Source organism: Accipiter gentilis, chromosome W (genome assembly GCF_929443795.1).
Source record: "Accipiter gentilis chromosome W, bAccGen1.1, whole genome shotgun sequence".
NCBI lineage: Eukaryota > Metazoa > Chordata > Aves > Accipitriformes > Accipitridae > Astur > Astur gentilis.
In genome coordinates, this window is record NC_064918.1 from 35,804,289 (window position 1) to 35,826,980 (window position 22,692).

A 22,692-nucleotide genomic window follows, 5' to 3' on the forward strand; every position below is an offset into this window, starting at 1 on the left:
TTACAAAAATATTCTGTTTGGTCTGACTGTGGGCCTGGTATCAAGTAAAAAAAAAATTTAAAAAAAACCCAACAAGTTTTAGCTTCAGGATTTTCTCTTTGAACTGTACACCGAACATTTTTCTGACAGCTATTCATATACTAAACTTAGTACAATGCTTGCTTAACACATTGGATAGAAGTAACTTCAGAAGAAAAAGAAACCAAAATGCCAATGATAACATATTATAAAAGGTTTAATTTCTCTTGATTTCATCTTTTTTTGTATTTCAGTTGTCCTAGTTTTGGCTGGAATAGAGTTAATTTTCTTTCTAGTAGCTGGTATAGTGTTATGTTTTGGATTCAATATGAGAATAATGTTGATAACACACTGATGTTTTCAGGTGTTGCCAAGTAGCGTTTAAACTAAGTCAAGGATTTTTCAGCTTCTCATGCCCAGCCAGCAAGAAGGCTGGAGGGGCATAAGAAGGTGGGAGAGGACACAGCCAGGACAGCCTACCCAAAATGGCCAAAGGGGGATTCCATACCATAAGACGTCATGCCTAGTATATAAACTGGAGGGAGTTGGCCTGGAAGGGATCGCTGCTCAGGAACTAACTGGGCATCGGTCGGCGAGTAGTGAGCAATAGCACTGTGTATCACTTGTTTTGTATATTTCATTTCTTGTATTATTATTATTGTCATTGTATTATTGTTATTATTATCATTATTAGTTTCATCCTTTCTGTTCTATTAAACTGTTCTTATCTCAACCCACGAGTTTTACCTTTTTCCTTCCGGTTGTTTCCCCATGCCACTGGGTGGGGGGAAGTGAGTGAGTGCCTGCATGGTGCTTAGTTGCTGGCTGGGGTTAAACCACAACAGTACATTTTGGCACCCAATGTGGGGCACAAAGGGTTGAGATAACGACAAACATGACCAGAGCTGGTTAAAACAAATTTGTTACAAGGATTCATTATATTAGTTTAATAGTCACTGGTCACAACGTTGATTTATGAGCTCTTAGAGTTGTGACACTCGTTCTTAGAGTTCTGTTACGTATCACCTCACTTGCTGTATATAGTCCCTGTGCTGCTGCTTATCATCCGTGGAAGGTGGATTAAGGTTTTCACTTTGATGTATTGTATAACACTGGCTTATGGTACGATAAAATTATCGGTCATGGGACTAATCCAGTATTTGCACTCAGCATTGTCATCACATCTACACTTTGGGAGCCATCTGTGGGAAGCTATTAATAATTATTGTCATTGTATTATTGTTATCATTATCATTATTAGTTTCTTATTTTCTGTTCTATTAAACTGTTCTTATCTCAACCCACGAGTTTTACTTCTTTTCCCGATTTTCTCCCCCATCCCACTGGGTGGGGGGGAGTGAGTGAGCAGCTGCGTGGTGCTTAGTTGCTGGCTGGGGTTAAACCACGACAATCTATTTTTCAGTTGGAGTATAGTGTCGCGGTAGAGACGGACACGACAAGTAATAGATCACACAAAATGGCTACTTTATTGTTCTAACACACCTTTTTATACCCTTCTTTAGAGTATGTGTTAGTATATGATTGGTTTGGTTAGTAACTAACAATTCATGATTGGTGAGTTCGTTAGGACGGTTCTTCTTATCACTATCTTGTTTTTGTACCGGTCTTCTCGGATCTTTCCAGACTCTTCAAGGATATACTACAAGCTGCTCGAGGTCGCGCTGTTCTCGAACTGTCAGGAATTCCGTAGATTCGTTACATTCCCTGACAATTCCCCCTTTTTGTATTTGTGCTAAAAATATTGTCCTGGCCGCCCCCTGCAGGGCCCTTTGCAGAAGACTGAAAAGACAGGGCAACATTAGGAGCACAGTTATCACAACCAAGATAACTACCCCCACAGTCTTGAGCAGAGATACCAACCATCCAGACAATCCCCAACCCTTGAACATCTTTGTTAGCCAATCTAATTCATCGCTTTCTGTCAGCTTCCTGACTCCCTTCTTTAATTGTTGAATACTACTGAAAATGGATTCTGAATGGTCGGACAGATTCATACAGCACATCCCTTCAAACTCATCACAACCGTGTCCTTGTGCTAAAAGCAAAAAATCAATTGCAGCTCTATTTTGTAACGCAGCATGTCTAACACTACCAACATCAGTTAGAAGGTTACTTAAAGCTAAAGAGGTAGCCTTAGATTGCTTACTAAGCCAACATCCTAACTTATTTAAAGTTCTTAAGGCATTTGCAACGCCAACTCCTGGTGCCAATATGGAGGCTGTTAAAATCTGGCCTCGATTCCAAAATTCGATGTCATCTTGACAGGAACTGCTAAACTGATGAACAGACCTTTGGACTCGTCTATGCTTTCGAGTCATGTTCAGAATCGTTAACATATTTGGTGTTAATAACGTGAGGCGTCCGAGGCTACACGGGCCTCCATTCAGTTTAGATGGAATGCCTCCCCAGGCATGATCTCCACAGATTAGAAACACGCCAGGAGGTAGCGCAGGAGGAACAACAGAAGATCGCGAAGCATTAGGTGCAGTATAATTACACCATGCAGTTGCATTGCGATAGAGAATACTAGTTGCATTAACATTTCGACCCTGGTGAGCAATATTGCTATAAGAGTAATTAAAGAACACACGAGCATCCATCATTACAGATCCTAATAATTCTAACTCTTGGGGTTCCTGGGTGACTGGCAAAAGATGTGCATACACACGATCCCAGTTTTTTGTACAACTTTTTGGAGAATCACAGAGATTCGGGATCCGCAGTGGGTTCGGCCAGGTGTCCACGGGTAGTCCCACCAAGCATGTAGAGAATGGATTTTCAGGGGTTGCTGTGGCGAGACACAAGGTGTCCTGATGTGTCATGTTTGCTAAAGTGACCCAGACATTTTGTTTAGGTTGTGAGATCACCCATCCTTCACCCTGAGGCAGGTTCCAATACAGGCCGAACACACCGAGCAGGAACCCAGCGAGGACCAGCATCTGTGGAAACACAAGCATAATCCCTTCCCCAGGTTAATAGCTCACATGGTCCACTCCACTGACCAGTAACTAAATCTTTAACATGTACTTTGATACCCTTTTGTAAATTCTGTGTTGAACAGAGAGAAGAGAAATGTTGAAAAAGAGGAGGTAGGGGAGAATTATCGCTACAATGGAGAAAATTAAGAACATAAACTGCTTTATCTAAACATGCCTGTGGTGGTTCCCCAACCATTCCCCCTTTTTGTTTTTGAAGCTGCTGCTTCAGTGTGCCATGTGCACGCTCAACAATTGCTTGTCCTGTGGGGGAGTGGGGAATTCCTGTGACATGAGTAACACCCCAGAGATTAAAAAATGTTTGAACTTTTCGTGAAGCATATGCCGGGCCATTGTCCGTTTTAATTTGGCGAGGCACCCCGAGCATAGCGAAAGCCTTCTGGAAATGCCGAATTACATCTTTTCCTGTTTCTCCATTATGTGCTGTTGCTACCAAAGCATGAGAATAAGTATCAATAGAAACATGAACATATTTTTGTCTGCCAAATTCATTAATATGAGTAACATCAGATTGCCAAATCTGTAAAGCTTGTATACCTCTGGGATTAGTACCAAAATACACTGGAGTGTGAATTCCTTGACAATCAGGACAAGCAGCTACAATAGAACGAGCTTCAGCATGGGACAGACCAAATTGCCTTCGTAAAGCTCGAAAACCTTGGTGAAAAAATTGATGTGATAATATAGCTTGTTGCTTGATGTTAGGAACAGTAGCCAAAGCCATAGCAGAAGCAAGAGCATCCGCTCTGGCATTACCTTCCGTGTAAAAACCTGGTAAATTGGTATGACTACGGATATGCATGATAAAATAAGGTTCTGTTCATAATTGAATACTTTTCCAAAGTTCTAAAAGCACATCAAATAATAATTGATTGTCTGACATGGTCAAAGCCACTTTGTCTAGTCGAGAAACTAGATTAGCTACATATGCTGAGTCAGTTACAATATTTACAGGAGCAGAAAAAATAGAAAAGGCAACAGCCATTGCACGTAGCTCTACTACTTTTGAGGAACCATTTTGATGTACCGCTTTGCTGTTCCAATTGTTGTTCTCGTACCATACTACTGCTGCTTTACCCGTTTTTCCAGAACCGTCCGTGAAGACGGTAGGACCTTTCACAGGTTCCGGCTGGCTTAAATTTTTCTGACCAAATGGTATATCTCGAGCAAATTTCAGGAGCGGGTGCGACGGTAGATGATACGAGATCTGTCCTTGAAAGCCCGCCATAGCTGCTTGCAGCTCGTAATTGTTCGCCAGACACCATTCAAAGTACCAATTTTGAACAGGTAAAACAATCGTAGCTGGATCACGTCCTGTTAGTTCTACACAGTGTTTCCTGGCTTTTATGATTACATCAGCAATAAGTTCAAACAAGCCAGGAGCAGTTTTTCGTGGTCGGAATGACAAAAACATCCATTCTAAAATATGTAACAGATCATCCCACTCAGAATTCCACTGCACCAAGGCACCAAATGGCACGGTTTTGTCAATTAGTACAAAGAACTGCACCAATTGAGACAGATCAATTTGAGAAACAAATTTCTTGTATATACATTGTTCCACCATGTGAATTACATTTAATGCTTCCTTATTTAATATTCTGGGTTCTGTTGGATCATTGGAATGTTGTAATAAGTCCAATAGAGGTTGTAACTGCGAATTAGTCAGTCCAAGATAGGGCCTGATCCAGTTCAAGGACCCCATTAATTTCTGTACATCATTGGGGCACAACCTGTTTGTTTGTAATTGTCATTCCCAAGTATTTCCAGGGTGCTATTACTTGCACTTTTTCAGGGGCAATAACTAACCCATATTGTTGTAGTGAATTCGTGGTCAAATTTTTCATGTCATTCAACTGCTCCTTGTTGTCTGATGCTAACAGAATGTCATCCATATAATGATAGCAATAACTAGTAGGGAATTTTTCCCGTACAGGTGACAAAGCTTCTGCAACAAACGATTGAAAAATGGTTGGTGAATTTTTCATGCCCTGCGGCAGAACTCTCCATTGATATCTTTTTGCTGGTTCTGCATGATTGATAGAAGGCACGGAGAATGCAAATTTTTCTTTGTCTTGGGCAGCTAATGGAATTGTAAAAAAGCAATCCTTAAGGTCCATGGCAATGATTTCCCAATCGTGAGGGATCATGGCAGGTGAAGGCATGCCTGGTTGCAGAGCCCCCATCGTGGCCATGACAGCATTGACCTGCCGCAGGTCATGCAACAATCGCCATTTACCTGATTTCTTTTTATCACAAACACTGGAGTATTCCACGGACTATGAGATGGTTCAATATGTCCGGCAGCCAGTTGTTCCGCTACCAATTCTTGCAGGGCATTTAATTTTTCAATTGGTAGGGGCCACTGATACACCCACACAGGGTTATTCGTTAACCAGGTTAGAACAAGCGTGGATTGTTTAACACCCTGCAGCAGAGTGGCCCCCGTTAAAAATCCGTGGTAATTTTCACCCCCCATTGCGACAAGCAATCCCTCCCCCATAAAATGAGGGGAGCCGCCGCCACATATGGTTTAAGAACTGCCTGTTGGCCCTTGGGATTGGTAATCAGAACTGGAGTGGCTGCTACCTTTGTAGGCGTGGACCCTCCCAGCCCCAGTACTCCCACACCAGCCTCCTCTGTGGGCCAGGTGGATGGCCACAAATAGTCGGCTATAATAGTCGCATCGGCTCCGGTGTTCAGGAGCCCTGCGAGCCTTACTGTATTTGGCATTCTTCCATGATTCGACACGGTGCACGTCATATGTGGTCGGGATGATGAGACAGTCTGGGACCAGCAGACCTGAGGGGGTCCTGTAGAGCCGAAGCTTCCATCGCATCGCAGTCGCTGTTCTGCTTTCGAAACAGAACTCAAAAAGGGAACAAGTTGAGCAATACGAGTACCTTTAGGGATTGTTACTGGTGGATAGGGGGTTGAAATCATCGCGCAAATTTGACCTGTAAAATCAGCATCAATAACTCCCACATGTACAATTATTCCATTTAACGTGCTACTTGATCTTCCCAATAGTAATGCACTCAGTCCTCGTCCGATAGGACCCCTTGCATTAAGAGGGACCTTAACAATGTCTTTCGTGACTAGAGTTACTGTGTCGGCGGTGGATACATCCAGCCCTGCTGAGCCAGCTGTTGCGGCTGACAGTTGTTCACAGAGGGGAGTTGGCTCGTTGTTGGAGGGGGATTTGATGTCATCGCGTGCCCTCCCGCGCTCGTTTTGCGGTTTCCCTGTAGCGGCTGCCCATTAGCATGAAATTTAGAACGACACTGTTTGGCAAAATGCCCTGATTTTCCGCATTTCTTGCAAATAACCTCCGGTGAGTGGTGTACCGGGTGTTTACGTGGGGATGTTTTGTGTGGAGAAGTTACATCGACACGCCCTTCACTGCCACACCCAGAGCACTTTCCAGAATCTTTGATAGCATTGGCTATGGTGGTCACTGTGTGTACCAGCGTCCCAACTTTAGAACATGCAGCTACCATGTCAGGGACAGAAGGATCTCCTGGAAGAGCCTGTATGATCTTTTGACAGTCCTCATTAGCATGATCTTTTGCCAGCTGTTTGCATAACATTTGTCTTAAGACCTCATCGTCTACCTGTTTTTCCAGGGCGGCAGATATTTTTTCTACAAATCGTAAAAAGGGTTCTGTGGGGCCTTGGCGGATAGTGGCATATTTTTGCTTCGGAGCTGCCAAATCCATGGTTCTCTTTATTGCCAGAAGGCCTATATGTTGTGCCTGTTCGAGAGCCAGTGGAGGCCATGTAGCCTGTAGCTGAGGGTTACTATACTGCCCTTCACCAAGCAAGGCTTCCTCTCCCAGGCCCACTCTCGGGTCGTCCCGTGGCAGTCGTGAATTATGCAGCGCCGCCGCGCGTGCCATCTGCCTCCAGGTGGATTGAAATACTTGCAACTGTACGGGCTGAAACAGCACTTGTGCCAGATGCATTATGTCATATGGACACAGCAGATCTGTGCTAATTATACTAAGAAGTTGCATCACCTCAGGAGAATTAATTCCGTATTTTTGTACTTTATTCTGCAAGTCCTGCACTACTCTCCAGCCGATTGGAGTGTGCTCATCTTGCCGGTTTGTGCCCGCAGGAGCTTTGAAAACAGGAAATGTAACAAGAGCCCCTGCTGCGTTATCTAGAGGCTTTAGAAATGCAGGTGTTAGAGAGCACGGGCTGAGGCGTTCTACTAGATCCCAGTTGCCGGAGTCGGCAGCATATCTTCTAACTCCCTCCCAAAATTGATCAGGGGATCTCGGGACCACAGTTACTGTGGACGGAGGGAGAGTCCATGGCAGGGGTTCTTTTGGTATGGTTTTATCTGCGAGCTGCAGGGATCACATAGCCTCAGTTAGAGATTTTTCTGCCTCAGTTTCATTTTTGCTCTCATTTTCCGTGCGGCCCTCACATTCGGTTTGAGTCTCACCATCCTTTCGGCCCTCACGTACGTTACGGCCCTGGTTTTCTGTACGGCCCTGGCTTTCGGTACGGCCTTGGCTTTCGGTACGGCCCTGGCTTTCGGGCTCAGTGTTAATCGCCACTATTTTCTCTTCGGGGGGGGCTGATGGAGTCACCCCTTCTGCCGCCGCACCAGTAGGTGAGGAGGGCCCCTCATCGCTCGGTAAAGTGATTAATGGCGTAGGAGGAGGAGGTGAATAAGGGTATGATCTAATTTTGCTCGTGAGGGGTTTTCTACCCGCAACTGCTGAAATTGCAGCATCGGCCGCAGCTGTTGCTTGAGCCGAAGCTGTTTCCATGTTACCATTTACTGATTTCTCATCATTCTTTTGTTGATCTTTCGCATCACATTCTGCTTTCCCGTCCTTCAGAGTCTCAGTTAATAAACGCCATATGACAGCCAACTCGCACAGGTCTGTCTGCCCCTTAGAAATCTCCTCAAACATTTTCAAGGCCACAGATTGCCATGCTCCCACACTAAACGCAGTAAGTGTTGTGGCTTGAAAGCCGTGGGTCTTACACCATAATAAAATCCTCCTCAGGTTTTGTTCGGAGGTTTTAACCCCTTTTCTTTTTAACAGGGCTTTCCAGGTAGACAAAATTGTCTCCTCTTCCTTAGTTAATTGCTGCCCCATTCTAACAGTTTTAGTCCCCGGTGGCTCACCTCATTAGGTGTCTAGGCTCAGGTCCGGACCAGGCAGATTCTACTGCTCTCAGCTTCACCGGGCTCCGTCTCCGCAGCTTTTTTCTTGCTGCCGGTATACTCTCTCGCAGCTCTCGTCGCCGCTGGTATACTTCTCTCTAGTGCTGGATTTATCGCCGGTAGATGATCTGTTCGCTCAGGCGCATCGGGGTCACCATTTGTCGTGATAGAGACGGACACGACAAGTAATAGATCACACAAAATGGCTACTTTATTGTTCTAACACACCTTTTTATACCCTTCTTTAGAGTATGTGTTAGTATATGATTGGTTTGGTTAGTAACTAACAATTCATGATTGGTGAGTTCGTTAGGACGGTTCTTCTTATCACTATCTTGTTTTTGTACCGGTCTTCTCGGATCTTTCCAGACTCTTCAAGGATATACTACAAGCTGCTCGAGGTCACGCTGTTCTCGAACTGTCAGGAATTCCGTAGATTCGTTACATTCCCCGACAGTATAGCGGGCCTCGGATCCTCTGTACCCCGACTCCAAAACCCCAGGGGTCAGCCTTGGGTCTCCCCAGGTGCTTTCTGCCAGAGGCTCCAGGTAGGGCCATTCTCCCCGGCTATGGTATAGATCACATTTTTAACATCTTGTCCTGTCCAGACTAGCTCAAGGGCTACTGCATGAACAATCTCCCCTTTAATTTGTTCAAAGGCTTGTTGTTGCTCAGGGCCCCATTTAAAATCATTCTTCTTCCAGGTCACTTGACAGAGAGGGATTACAATCAAACTGTAATTTGGAATATGCATTCTCCAAAAACCCACAACACCTAAGGCGGCCTGTATTTCCTTTTCATTCATCGGTGGAGACATAGCTGCTATTTTGTTAATCACATCCATTGGGATCTGACAACGTCCATCTTGCCATTTTATTCCTAAAAACTGGATCTCCCGTGCAGGTCCCTTAACCTTGCTTTCTTTTATGGCAAAACTGGCTTTCAGAAGGATTTGGATGATTTTCTTCCCTTTCTCAAAGACTTCTGCTGTGTTGCCCCATACGATGATGTCATCAATGTATTGCAGGTGCTCCGGAGCTTCACCTTTTTCCAGTGCAGTCTGGATTAGTCCATGGCAAATGGTGGGGCTGTTTCCACCCCTGGGGCAATCAGTTCCAAGTGTACTGGACACCCCTCCAAGTAAAGGCAAATTGTGGACGACACTCTGCTGCCAGAGGGATTGAGAAAAACGCATTAGCAATGTCAATTGTGGCATACCACTTGGCTGCCTTTGACTCTAGCTCGTATTGAAGTTCTAGCATATCTGGAATGGCAGCACTCAGCGGTGGCGTAACTTCATTCAGGCCGCGATAGTCAACTGTTAGTCTCCACTCCCCATCAGACTTCCACACTGGCCATATGGGACTATTAAAAGGTGAGCGAATGTTGATGATCAGCCTTTGTGTCTCCAGTCGACGAATGAACTTGTGGATGGCAATCAGAGAGTCTTGGTTGGTGCGATATTTCCACCAGTGCAATGTTGTGGTAGCAATTGGCACTCGTTGTTCTTCAACCCTAAGCAACCCCACAGTCGAAGGGTCTTGAGAGAGACCAGGCAGGGTAGAGAGCTGTTCAGTGCCCTCTGTCTCCAAGGCAGCTATACCGAAAGCCCACCGATACCCCTTTGGGTGCTTGAAATACCCACTCCTGAGGTAAGTCTATGCCAAGGATGCACAAAGACTCTGGACCAGTCACAATGGGGTATTTCTGCCATTCATTTCCAGTTAGGATTACTTCAGCTTCCAATACAGTTAACTCTTGGGATCCCCCTGTCACACCAGAAATACAAATGGGTTCTGCCCCTTTATAACTTGATGGCATTAGAGTACACTATGCACTGGTGTCTACTAGAGCCTTATACTCCTGTGGGTCTGATGTGCCAGGCCATCGAATCCACACAGTCCAATAGACCTGGTTATCCCTTTCCTCCACCTGGCTGGAGGCAGGGCCCCTCTAATTCTGGTCAGAGTATCCAGTATTCACTTCTCGTAAAATTGGTTCAGAATTCCCTTCAAGAGGATCAGAAATAAGATCAGCCCTTCTACTCTGTTTGGAAACTGGAGTGGCATTTTTCCTGGTAGAATCCCCTTTTGTGGGGGTTTTTCCTCGCAGTTCACGTACCTGGGCATTTAGGACCGAGGTAGGTTTTCCGTCCCATTTCCTCATGTCCTCTCCCTGATCACATAGGTAAAACCACAGGGCACCTCGCGGTGTGTACCTTCTATATTCTGTCTCTCGGGCAGAGGAACGCTCACTCCTGATAGCTGAGATACTTCTCTGTGCAGGTGGGGAGTAGGACATATCCTCTTTGAATTGCTGGAAATCCCAAGAGAGCTTCTCCACAGCCGAGATGCAGGCTTGTAGGTAGGAAAAGAGATTTTCTTCATATTGCTGGAGTTGGCCAGCCTCTTCGTCTTTCCAGGTCAGTATCGCCAGTGAGTTGGCATAGGATGATCGTGCGCTCCGTACAAACTTCCGCCACATGGGTCATGTGCATGGGGCTTCGTCTGGATCTTTGGGTAATTGTGGTTTGTCGGAGTCATAATGAATCGTCTCTAGCATGGCTAATTCTCTCAGATATTGGATACCTCTCTCCATGGTGGTCCACTTGCCTGGTTGAAATATAACATCTTCCTTAAAGGGGTACCTTTCCTTCACGATTGACAGGAGTCACCTCCAGAGGCTGATGGCTTGTGTCCCTTTCCCAATTGCCTTCACAATGCCCCCTTCTCTGGAAAGCAATCCCAGCTTCTTGGCTTACCTACCCTCTAATTCCAGGCTACTAGCCCCATTGTCCCAGCATCAGAGCAGCCAGGTGATAATGTGCTCACCTATACAACAGCTGAAATCTTTTTGCATATCCCCACACCTCACTCAGGGATAGGGATCGGGTGATTACTTCTGGTTCTGCCTCTTCCTCCTGTTCCTGTGATGACTCTGGTTCACTTTCATCCTTCACTAAGCGAACTGAATTTTTGTATATTTCTTCTGTATGGGGGCAACTGATACTGGCGCGGGTTGGTCCACTGGTTCAGTTGCAGTACTGCTTGCCGAGGTTTGGGTAGCTGCAGTGCTCATCATTTTGTTGTTAGATCCAGAGACCTTCTCTTCCCCTTGAGGATACTGAATAGTGTTCAACAGGACTCTATAGGCATGGGCCAGGCCTCAGCACATTGCTGTAATCTGTATCTGCCTGGAGTTGCCAGGGCAACAGCATACCTTTTCCAAATATTTTACTAGTTCTTCCGGATTCTGCACTTGTTCAGAGGTGAATTTCCAAAACACTAGAGGTGCCCGCTGTTCTAGGTACTTGCCCATACTACCCCACACACCCTGCCACTCATAATTATCCAGCCTCGGGGCAGAACTCTGGGTGATCTTCTTAAGTAGTTGTTTAACCTTAAACAAGAGCTGAACCACATTCAGGAGCATGCTAATTCCTAGCAGTAGGGCTAGGACCGTGCTGGTCTCAACATCCCAAGAGTATTCAAACTTTTCAAAAAGTTCCCAAATGCCACTGAAACTGGACTGAAGGAGAAGGGAAAGGGGAAGAAAGGGACCCCACCCATAGATTGGCTCTCTGAGGAGGAAAGGTAAATGGTGTAATTATTAATAGTTTCCCACAGATGGCTCCTGGAGTATAGAGGTGATGACAACGCTGAGTGCAAATACCAGATTAATCCCATGACCGATGACTTTATCATACCATAAACCAGTGTTACACAATACATCAAAGCAAAAACCTTAATCCACCTCCCACGGATGATAAACAGCAGAAAAGGGACTACATACAGCAAGCGAGGTGATACATAACAGAACTCTAAGAATGAGTGTCACAACTCTAAGAACGCTTAAAACATACTGACCAGCAAGTATTAGACCAGTGTAATGAATACTTTTAACAAATTTGTTTTAACCAGCTCTGGTCAGGTTTGTCGTTATCTCAACCCTTCGTGCCCCACGTTGGGCGCCAAAATGGACTGTCGTGGTTTAACCCCAGCCAGCAACTAAGCACCATGCAGCCGCTCACTCACTCCCCCCCCACCCAGTGAGATGGGGGAGAAAATCGGGAAAAGAAGTAAAACTCGTGGGTTGAGATAAGAACGGTTTAATAGAACAGAAAAGAAGAAAATTATAATGATAATGATAACACTAATAAAATGACAACAGTAGTAATAAAAGGATTAGAATGTACAAATGATGCGCAGTGCAATTGCTCACCACCTGCCGATTGACACCCAGTTAGTCCCCGAGCGGCAATCCCCCCCATCCCCAGTCCCCCCAGTTTATATAATAGATGTGATGTCACATGGTATGGAATACCCCGTTGGCCACTTTGGGTCAGCTGTCCTGGCTGTGTCCCCTCCCACCTTCTTATGCCCCTCCAGCTTTCTCGCTGGCTGGGCATGAGAAGCTGAAAAATCCTTGACTTTAGACTAAACACTACTTAGCAACAACTGAAAACATCAGTGTTATCAACATTCTTCTCATACTGAACTCAAAACATAGAGTTGTACCAGCTATTAGGAAGACAATTAACTCTACCCCAGCTGAAACCAGGACAAGATATTGGCAGCATATGAAGTAATTCGAGCTGATTGGTTCGGCCTTGGCCGGTGGCGGGTCCGTCTTGGAGGTGGCTGGTATTGGCTCTGTCAGACATAGAGGACGCTTCTAGCAGCTTCTCACAGAAGCCACCCCTGTAGCCCCCCTACTACCAAAACCTTGCCACCAAATCCAATACAGACTCAAAATATTTATTCACTTTTCTTTGTATTAATAAGCTCTTGACTATTTATCTTTTTATTAATTCAATTCTCTGATGTGTAAATTATGGGTAAAACAGGTAATGCAGGCAGTAGTGAAGTTGCTGTATCGGGGTTTTTTTTGGTCTTGAATCTGGTGTAAAGATTTAAGAGCACAGCATGTATTTGCTTTTCTGAACCAACTACTGACAACTTCATTTGGCATATGTTAAGCCCTATATTTTTTGTCTTTAAATTCTTTTTATGTCTTTATAATCAGCAGCATGCCAAAACCTATGTGGGCCCAAAACTTCATTTTTCAATTATGTGCGTAACAGTTATTTTATTAAAAGATATCATCTATTCCCATACACTTTGCCTCTCTGCAGATGCAAAGAATTTAACATGTATAACTCATGTCATTGTTCTTTCTTTTTCAGCAACTACCAGATTCTGAGAAAACTATGACTTGTAGCTTTGAGTGTGAAATATTGCTGTTGCCATTAGAAATTATGTCTGAATGTTGTGGCTTAATTCCAGCCAGCAATGAAGCACCATGCAGCCGCTCACTCGCTCCCCCCCCTGCCCAGTGGGATGGGGGAAAGAACTGAAAAAATGGTAAAACTCATGGGTTGAGATAAGAACAGTTTAATAGAAGAGATAGGAAGAAACTAATACTGATAATAACAATAATAAAGTGACAATAATAATAATAAAAGAATTGGAATATACAAAACAAGTGATGCACAATGCAATTCCTCACCACTCGCCGACCAGTGCCCAGTGTATTGGGTTTGTGTGGCAAGGTTTTGGTAGCGGGGGGGTTACAAGGGTGGCTTCTGTAAGAAGCTGCTAGAAGCTTCCTCTATGTCCAACAGAGCCAATACCAGCTGGCTCTAAGACGGACCCACTGCCGGCCAAGGCCGAGCCAATCAGCAACAGTGGTAGTGCCTTCTGTGATAACATATTCAAGAAGGAAAAAAACTGCAGGGGGCACAGAAATGGCAGCCAGAGAGAGGAGTGAGAACATGTAAGAGAAACAGCCCTGCAGACACCAAGGTCAGTGAAGAAGGAGGGGGAGGAGGTGCTCCAGATGCCAGAGCAGAGATTCCCCTGCAGCCCGTGGGGAAGATCATGGTCAGGCAGGCTGTCCCCCTGTAGCCCATTGAGGTTAACGGTAGAGCAGATATCCACCTGCAGCCTGTGGAGGACCCCACGCTGGAGCAGGTGGGTGCCCGAAGGAGGCTGTGACCCCGTGGAAAGCCTGCGCTGGAGCAGGGTCCTGGCAGGACCTGCGGATCTGTGGAGAGAAGAGCCCACACTGGAGCAGGTTTTCTGGCAGGACTTGTGACCCCACAGGGGGACCCACGCTGGAGCAGTGTGCTCCTGAAGGACTGCACACCGTGGAAAGGACTCATGCTGGAGCAGTTCATGAAGAACTACAGCCCATGGGAAGGACCCACGTTGGAGAAGTTCATGGAGGACTGTCTCCTGTGGGAGGGACCCCATGCTGGAGCAGGGGAAGAGTGTGAGGAGTCCTGCCCCTGAAGAGGATGAAGTGGCAGAGACAACATGTGATGAACTGACCCCAACCCCCATTCCCCATCCCCCTACGCCGCTGTGGGGGGTAGGTAGAGAATCTGGGAGTGAAGCTGTGCCTGGGAAGAAGGGAGGGGTGGAGGGAATGTGTTTTGAGATTTGGTTTTATTTCTCATTACCCTACTCTGGTTGAATGGCAATAAATTAAGTTAATTTTCCCCAAGTCAAGTCTGTTTTGCCTGTGACGGTAATTGGTGAGTGACCTCTCCTGTCTTTATCTTGACCCACAAGCCCTTTGTTATATTTTCTCTCCCCTGTCCATCTGAGGAGGGGGAGTGTTAGAGTGGCTTTGGTGGGCACCTGGCCTCCAGCCAGGGTCAACCTACCACAGAGTCTTAAAGAGGAGTGCTGTATAGGTTGCATCCATGATGTCATGGTGTGAGAGACTGAAAGAGTTAATGTCTCAAACATTGTGGTGGGGCAAGTTCTGCATAAGGACAAACTCTACATGACAACAAACCCCACATAGCAAGGAACCACAGGTGAAAAGAAGCTGAGTGGTGACACATGGTGAGGCTGCTGAGCCTGGTAAAGCCTGTGGACTGTCACCCATTCCTGCTATTTCAAGTAGGGTCGAATGATGCTGCAACAAGGCAACTCAGAAATATCAGAAGAGACTTTATGTCCCTCAGAACTATGTTAAAGAGATTGCGAACACAGGTGGTGTTCTCCTCTATCATCCCAGTCGGAGAAGGGGGTTTGAGAAAAAGGAGATGAATTGAATAGGTGAATGACTGACTGCATAGCTGGTGTGATGCTCAAGGTCTCAGCTTCTACAATCTCAGGCGTACCTTTGAGAAAATGGGTGTGTTAACAGCTGACAGGGCTCAACTGACCAAGTGGGGCAAGAGTGTTCTGAGCAATAAGTTGTCTGGATTTATAAACAGAGCTTTAATCTAGGTTTAGCGGAGGAAGGGGATGGTGTTCTAAGCACTCGAGAAGAGCCAGGATCTGCTGATACATTAGGAAGCAACAGGAAAACACCTGTGAATTGCCTCAAGGGAATTAGGGAAACCTCCTCTAAAAAGGTGATGTGACTGATAGCCCAGCTGAACTGCCTCTATACCTGTCACAACCTGGGCTGGACAGACCAGGGAGTTGTGTTGAGTTCAGATTTCCCTCCTGCTAAATTAAGGTGAAACGACACCAAACAAACAGTTAAACATTTTATTCATGGCAAAAGCAAACTGAACTTGGGAGGCATAACAGTAGGTGGCAGGGTTTCTCTCAACAGGAATTGGCATGAAACTACCTCAGTAACCCATGTAACCCGTGGTAACCATATACCTCAATTCAGGGAATAAGGAGATCCCTCCCATTAAGTCACGAGGTTCAGAGTGGACGCCCTTGCTTTCTAGACTCCTTCTCAGAGAGGAGCCTAGGGGCAGCTAGATCCACTCTTAGTCCCAGACTTGGTCAACGGTTTTATGTCTAAAGGGATGAGGTGTAGGGATTATGGAAAAGGAAAGAGAAAGAGAGAACAAGACAGAGAGAGAAAAAAGGGAAAGAGAAAGATTTCACCAGTCATGGGTCCAGCATTGGTTCAGTCAGCCAAGGGGTCCAGTTCTGGTGGGTGCAATCACGTGGAAGGGACCCATGCTGGAGCAGTTCATGAAGAACTGCAGCCCATGGGAAGGACCCACGTTGGAGAAGTTCACGGAGGACTGTCTCCTGTGGGAGGGACCCCACGCTGGAGCAGGGGAAGAGTGTGAGGAGTCCTGCCCCTGAAGAGGATGAAGTGGCAGAGACAACGTGTGATGAACTGACCCCAACCCCCATTCCCCATCCCCCTACACCGCTGTGGGGGCTAGGTAGAGAATCTAGGAGTGAAGTTGTGCCCGGGAAGAAGGGAGGGGTGGAGGGAATGTGTTTTGAGATTTGGTTTTATTTCTCATTACCCTACTCTGGTTGATTGGCAATAAATTAAGTTTATTTTCCCCAAGATGATTCTGTTTTGCCCATGACGGTAATTGGTTGAGTGATCTCTCCTGTCCTTATCTTGACCCACAAGCCCTTTGTTTATTTTCTCTCCCCTGTCCAGCTGAGGAGGGGGAGTGATAGAACAGCTTTGGTGGGCACCTGGCATCCAGCCAGGGTCAACCCACCACAAGTGGTGTAATTCCATTGAAGATGATGTATTTACAGTTCTTTAAAACTTGAATGAAATCAGAAGTAGGCTGCATATACCAAATAATAGACTGTAGGAGAAGTGTAGGGTTTAGGGATTAATCCGTGCGGGGCCCGGACGACGGAACACCAATGTGATGATTAAAGTCGCCAGTTTATTGAGCTTAGCTGATCATTTTTATACAATTCTCTAAGTTGTTTAGAAACTTTGATTGGCTACTACATGCAAGCACTTGGTGTCCACACACACAAGCATAAGCGGTGATTGGTTACATCAGTACTGTCCACGCGCACAAGCATAAGTGGTGATTGGTTACATCGGTACTGTCCACGCGCACAAACACAAGACATAATTGGTTGTGTTAATTAAAGCATACAAGACTTGTCTTAGTCCAATTGGTCAAGATAAGCCCCTGAATTGAGGTTGTTTGTGCCAAGTTCCCTTTATCGTGGAATGTGCACCTGTGTTTTTCTAATTGGGATCTTTCTTCTTCTATCTACTTATTTATTCTGTTCAAGGCCTTCTAAAGGTGCCTGGAACAGTCTTGTGACCATGAGCTATTTTCAGGCCCAATAACTAAGTTCCATATAACTGAACCCTACATCTCCCCCTCTCTTTTTTTTTTTTTTTTTTTTTTTTTTTTTTTTTTTAATATATTGCTGTCTTGTTCCGCAAACTTAGCCCAACAATCAGTAGGTGTCAGTTTTATGTGGGTGTCCCTACAGAGGCAACTATGGTTTTGCTGCACACCAGCCTGATGCTCTTCGGAAAATCCCGGTATTTATACATTTGCAGAGGAATGGATTTTAGCACACGTGGCCAGCGGGTGCCAAAATCCGCCTCAGTTGAAAACCTATGACGCATGCACTCGCTGGCCAGGCGCACTGCAGGAGTCATAGTTATCTTATCAATTGGTTCATGGGCTTTGTGATGCGGTTGTAATGCACTGAGAATTTTAACCTGTTATGTTAGCTAAGATGACCTACGCATTAGTTTTTGGCTGAGGTGGTATTCGTATTGCCACACCATCTATGATGCTTTGGATGATGATGGTCGTATAAATCAAACAGAAGTCCATCGTGGGCTTGCACCTGTGAAAACACAAGCATAATCTCACCCCGAGGTTATTAATGAAAAATGGACTTTCCCATTGCCCTATTTCTAGATTCTTAACTGAGTCTATGACCTTACTTCTAATTTTAGTTTTAAGTAACTGTTAACAAAAATTATTTTTTTTTAATTTTTTATTTTTTATTAATGAATAAATGTCTACATATCAGGGTATCTTAAAACTACTTCCACACTCGGCTCTTATGAGTAATGTTTCGCCGAGTGTTGATTGACATTAAATCATATATATATATATTTGCTATAATAACTCTAAACTGCTTATTCTCTATACGATTAGTTATAGGTTAGTAGGTTAGTTGATTAGTTAAATGTCTGTTACAATGGTTACAAAAAAAAAATTATTTTTTTTTTTTACTCTTAACTATCTTTTCTACCCACTTGCACTAAAATACATATCCAAACCCGATATCATACTCCGTGTTTTTTACACGCATTCTTAATCTCCGCATTGACTGTCGGTCTCTGTCGTGATTTGTCTAGTCGGTCTATCTAGGGCTTCGGGACCTGCTGACGTCTCCGCTGCCTCTTGCTCTTGCTCTTCTGAGTTGTCTGTGGCATCTGGTCGCTCAATCCATGGCTTGACCCATTTCGCCAGTATCCAATGGGGTTGTTCGTTACCTGTGGAAACACAAGCATACCCTCTTCCGCACGTAAATAATTTGCAAGGTCCTTGCCATTGCTGTAAAACTGGATCGAATACTGAAACTTGCAGCTGATTTTTATCAACATTTTTGTTCCCACACATATGCCTATTAATTGGGATCTGATCCTCAGTACCACGTGGCTGTAGCCAATTCAAAACATACAGTGCTTTGCTTATTAACTCTTGGGGGGTACAGTGCCGCATGTCTTCCCCCGTTTTTAAAATGTTTAAACGATCCTTTAAGGTCTGATGTGCACGTTCAACAATAGCTTGACCAGTGGAATTATGGGGTATGCCAAAATTATGAGCTACATAATTACATCTGTAAAAATGTTTCTAATGACTGTGCATGATATCCCGGGCCATTGTCTGTTTTAATTTCTGTTGGCACTCCCATGGCGGCAAATGCTGCCAAAAGGTGCTTAATTATGGTCTTAGCATTGGTTGATACATGAACAGTAGCCCACATAAGGTTTGAATATGTGTCAATAGATACATGAATAAATTTATATCTCCCAAAACTGGGATATTCCATAACATCTGTTTGCCAAATTTGCAATGGTGATAATCCCTGGGGTTTCACCCCTTGTGGTTGTAAGCTTGGAATATTCACACAGTCTGGGCAAGCAGCAAGAATAGCTCTGGTTTGCTGCAATGGAAGATTAAATTGTTTACTCAGCGCTTTTGCCGACTGATGATAAAATTTATGGGATAGCAGTGCTTGTCCAAACAAATCAGGTTTGGGTGTATTAAAATAGATGTTTGCATTGGCTACTACCAGTTGATCCGCGTGCGCATTACCTTCCACAATGAATCCCGGCAGCATTGTATGGCTATGAACATGATCGATAAAAAATAAGTCTGTCCGTTTTTCTAGTAACATCCATAATTTCAAAAGTGTCATAAACAGCTGCTTATTGTTTACAGCTTTTAGTAGGGACCTATGCATATGTTTGACTATCCCCACGACATATTGAGAATCCGAAATAATGTTGACATGTGTTTTATCCCACTTTTTAAAAACAGAGCATACGGCTAATAACTCGAGCACTTGTACTGACCCCTCTGACAGAATGACTTTGGATTTCCAGGATCCATCCTGGAAATATACAAATCCTGCTTTACCCATCTTGCTGCTAGCATCAGTAAAAACAGTAATGGCCTCCAGCAGCTTATTGCTGCAAATAGAGTGTGGTTCCATTGTTAACATTGTTTTAAATAATGGGTGAGGGGGGTAGTGATTATCCGCTTCCCCCTTGAAGTCCAGCAGAGCTACTGCAAGGCAGTCATTTTTCATCATGGCATTACTCACAATATCAAGTGACATAGGTAAAATGATTTTGTCCATTTGCCTCCCTGAAATTTGTATCACCCTTACACCTGCTTTTTGAATGCACATCCCCAGAGCTTCAATTCTAGTGACTACTGTTTTTGACATGCTAGCAGGCAAGAATATCCATTCTAGTATTACCAATGGGTTTTGTTTCCGCCGCTCATCCCACTGACCCAAAATTCCCACAACTTCTTTATCTGAGTTATACACATATAAATTTATGGAGAAATCAGGGATGTATCTGCCAGACATGGATGATGTGATTTTTTGCTCAATTGCTGTCAAGGCTTGCCGCCTGGGCGCACTTAGATGTAGTACAGAAGTTAGGCTATTGCTGCCCCGCCATAAGTCCAACAGTGGTTTTAAGTCCATATTTGTAATACCACAATAAGGCCGGATCCACTGTAGGTCTCTGACAAGTTTTTGTACATCACGTATATTTCATATGTCTTTGTGTAGGGACAGCTTTTGTGGACAAACAGAGGCTTCCGCAACATGCAAACCTGGATATAGTGTTAACAGTGTTCCGTCTTTTTTAAACCTTGATCGACAGTCGCTGTCTTTGTGTCCGAACTTGTCGCACCTCTCACAGACCCCAGGAAAGTTGGATCGGCTGCTGTTAGTCTGTGTCGGCACAGATCGAGGCTGCGTTGAGGGCATGCACGTCTCAAATGCCCTGGTTGACCACACCGATAACACGCTAAGGGGTCTTTGTGTGGGCCGCGGTCTCCTTTTCCCTGTTGCACTATTGGTCGTAATGCTACCGCGAGCGCTGCAGTGTGAGCTTCAGCATGTATTTTAGCTTTCTCTTGTTCCTGTATTAGAGGTAAGCGATTACAAGCCTCGATGATATCCACTAATGTAGCTGTACGTGGAAGTGACGCAATGATTTGTCTGCATTTTGCATTCGCGTTTTGAATAGCTAAGTCCTTTCTGACCGCAGCTTTCGCTTCGGGGGTTAAAGTGGGTGATGCATCGACAGCAGCTTTCAAATGGTCAAGGAATTTCATGTACGGCTCCTCTTCCCCTTGTATGATTTGAGAATAGGGTGGAACCGGCTTACCCACTTGCGGCACCTCTGAAATAGCTTCCAGAGCTAGTTGTTGTGGCAATTGTAAAACCTCTGGTCTTAATGCAGCCTGAACGGGGCCAGTAGCAAACTGTCCCGTGCCGAGTAACATATCAACACTGACAAATGCAAGTGGATTTTGTGCCCCAGCATCTAAATTTCTCACCTGGGCTTCCTCTGCTTTCTGTCTCCACCGATCGTGAAACAGCAACCTCTGAGTTGGTTCGAAGAACATTTCCACCAAAACCTTTATATCCGCTGGCACTAAGGTTTGTGCCTTGAAAAATTGTTGTATCATTTGTTGTATGTACTTATTGTCTATTCCATATTGCATGATGGCTTTTTGCAGTTCTCGAACCGTTTTCCAGTCCAGAGGCGCCCATTGTCGTTTTCCTCCTGGTTCAGTGAACACGGGAAATGAGCTGATAGTGGGTGGCAGTATGACTCCTTCTATAGTGGCTTGCTCGATAATCCCACACCAGCATTGTCCCGGCAAAAAAGACGGATCGCTGGGTGGTGGTGGGGGGGGTGTCCTGCCCGGGCTGGTTCTGTGTTTCGTGAGGGCGGGTCTGTTAGCCGTCGCATTCCTTTGTATCTATCCTCGTATCTCCCTTCAGACCCTTTCCCCTCATCGGGCATTAATTCCCCCTTTTGTACACACAGGTCAATCAGTTCTTGCATTTTATCCCTGGGGGATTTTTCTTCCCCATTGCCCACCACTTTAGCAAAAGAATCCATACTTTCTATGATCGCAGTTGCTGCTTTCTCATATGACTTTCTCGTCAATGGCTGCCCACCTTTACCCCCGTCTCTTTTCCGCCTTTCCTTTAACAATTCTAACATTGTCTCTTTTTGCTCTATTATTACAGTAGCCAAGTCCTTGTTTGCATTATTTGAATCAGGGTATATGCTAGGTATAATTTGTTCATGTTGAACGGTGGTATCTGGGGGCTGTTTTCTCGTAGGCGGATTTTTACTCACTCCCTGATTCTGTAGGGTTTCCTTTAATCGTATGGTTAGGGAGGCTTGGGAACTGTCAGATGGTTGATTAATATCGGCAGTCCCAGGGAGTGGAGCAGAAGTCAAGGGCACAGGAGGAGGCGGACAAGCTCCAAAAGTCTCTCTCGCTGCATTATGTTTTTCTCCCCGCTTTTCCCTTTCGCTTGCGGTTGGAGAGAGAGAGCAGCAAAAGCAGACGCAGACACTTTACGATCTGCTTTCATTTCTTGCAGAGTTGTCTTAATCAATTTCCATAAAGTTGCAAGACCTTTAACTTCTTTAGACCCATCACTAATTTCATCCCATAGGGAGGTTCCGATAGCATTCCAGGTACTAAGCTCAAAAGCTGTACCCACACTAACTGAAAGGTTTCTGTCCTTTTTAATATTTGTCTCTGTTTTTTCAACCAGCCTCATAAATATCTTTCCGGCTGCCTTTTCCCTCGCAGATGCTGCGATACCCATGCCGCCCTTTTTACCAACGTAAGCTTACGATTTTACCAGCTTCTCCTGAGCAGTGTCCTGCCTCTCTCGAGCACTGCCTGCGCTGTCTTTCAAGCCACCATGGTCCGCGGCAATTCCCCCGCCTTTTCAGTAGCGTTGCCTCTTGTTCCTCTTCGGATCACGTTGGAGGTTGCCAAATGTAGGGTTTAGGGATTAATCCGTGCGGGGCCCGGACGACGGAACACCAATGTGATGATTAAAGTCGCCAGTTTATTGAGCTTAGCTGATCATTTTTATACAATTCTCTAAGTTGTTTAGAAACTTTGATTGGCTACTACATGCAAGCACTTGGTGTCCACGCGCACAAGCATAAGCGGTG

The 22,692-nt window shown here is 45.0% G+C and overlaps 1 protein-coding gene across 1 annotated transcript; it reads right to left on the bottom strand.

Moving 5' to 3' along the window:
* Nucleotides 1-1,456: 1,456 nt before the first annotated feature.
* On the bottom strand, nt 1,457-2,988 carry LOC126035463 (uncharacterized). The gene has a single exon (XM_049794077.1). It carries the CDS (start codon nt 2,976-2,978, stop codon nt 1,668-1,670), a length of 1,311 nt encoding a protein of 436 aa, XP_049650034.1. The 5' UTR covers nt 2,979-2,988; the 3' UTR covers nt 1,457-1,667.
* Nucleotides 2,989-22,692: the final 19,704 nt, after the last annotated feature.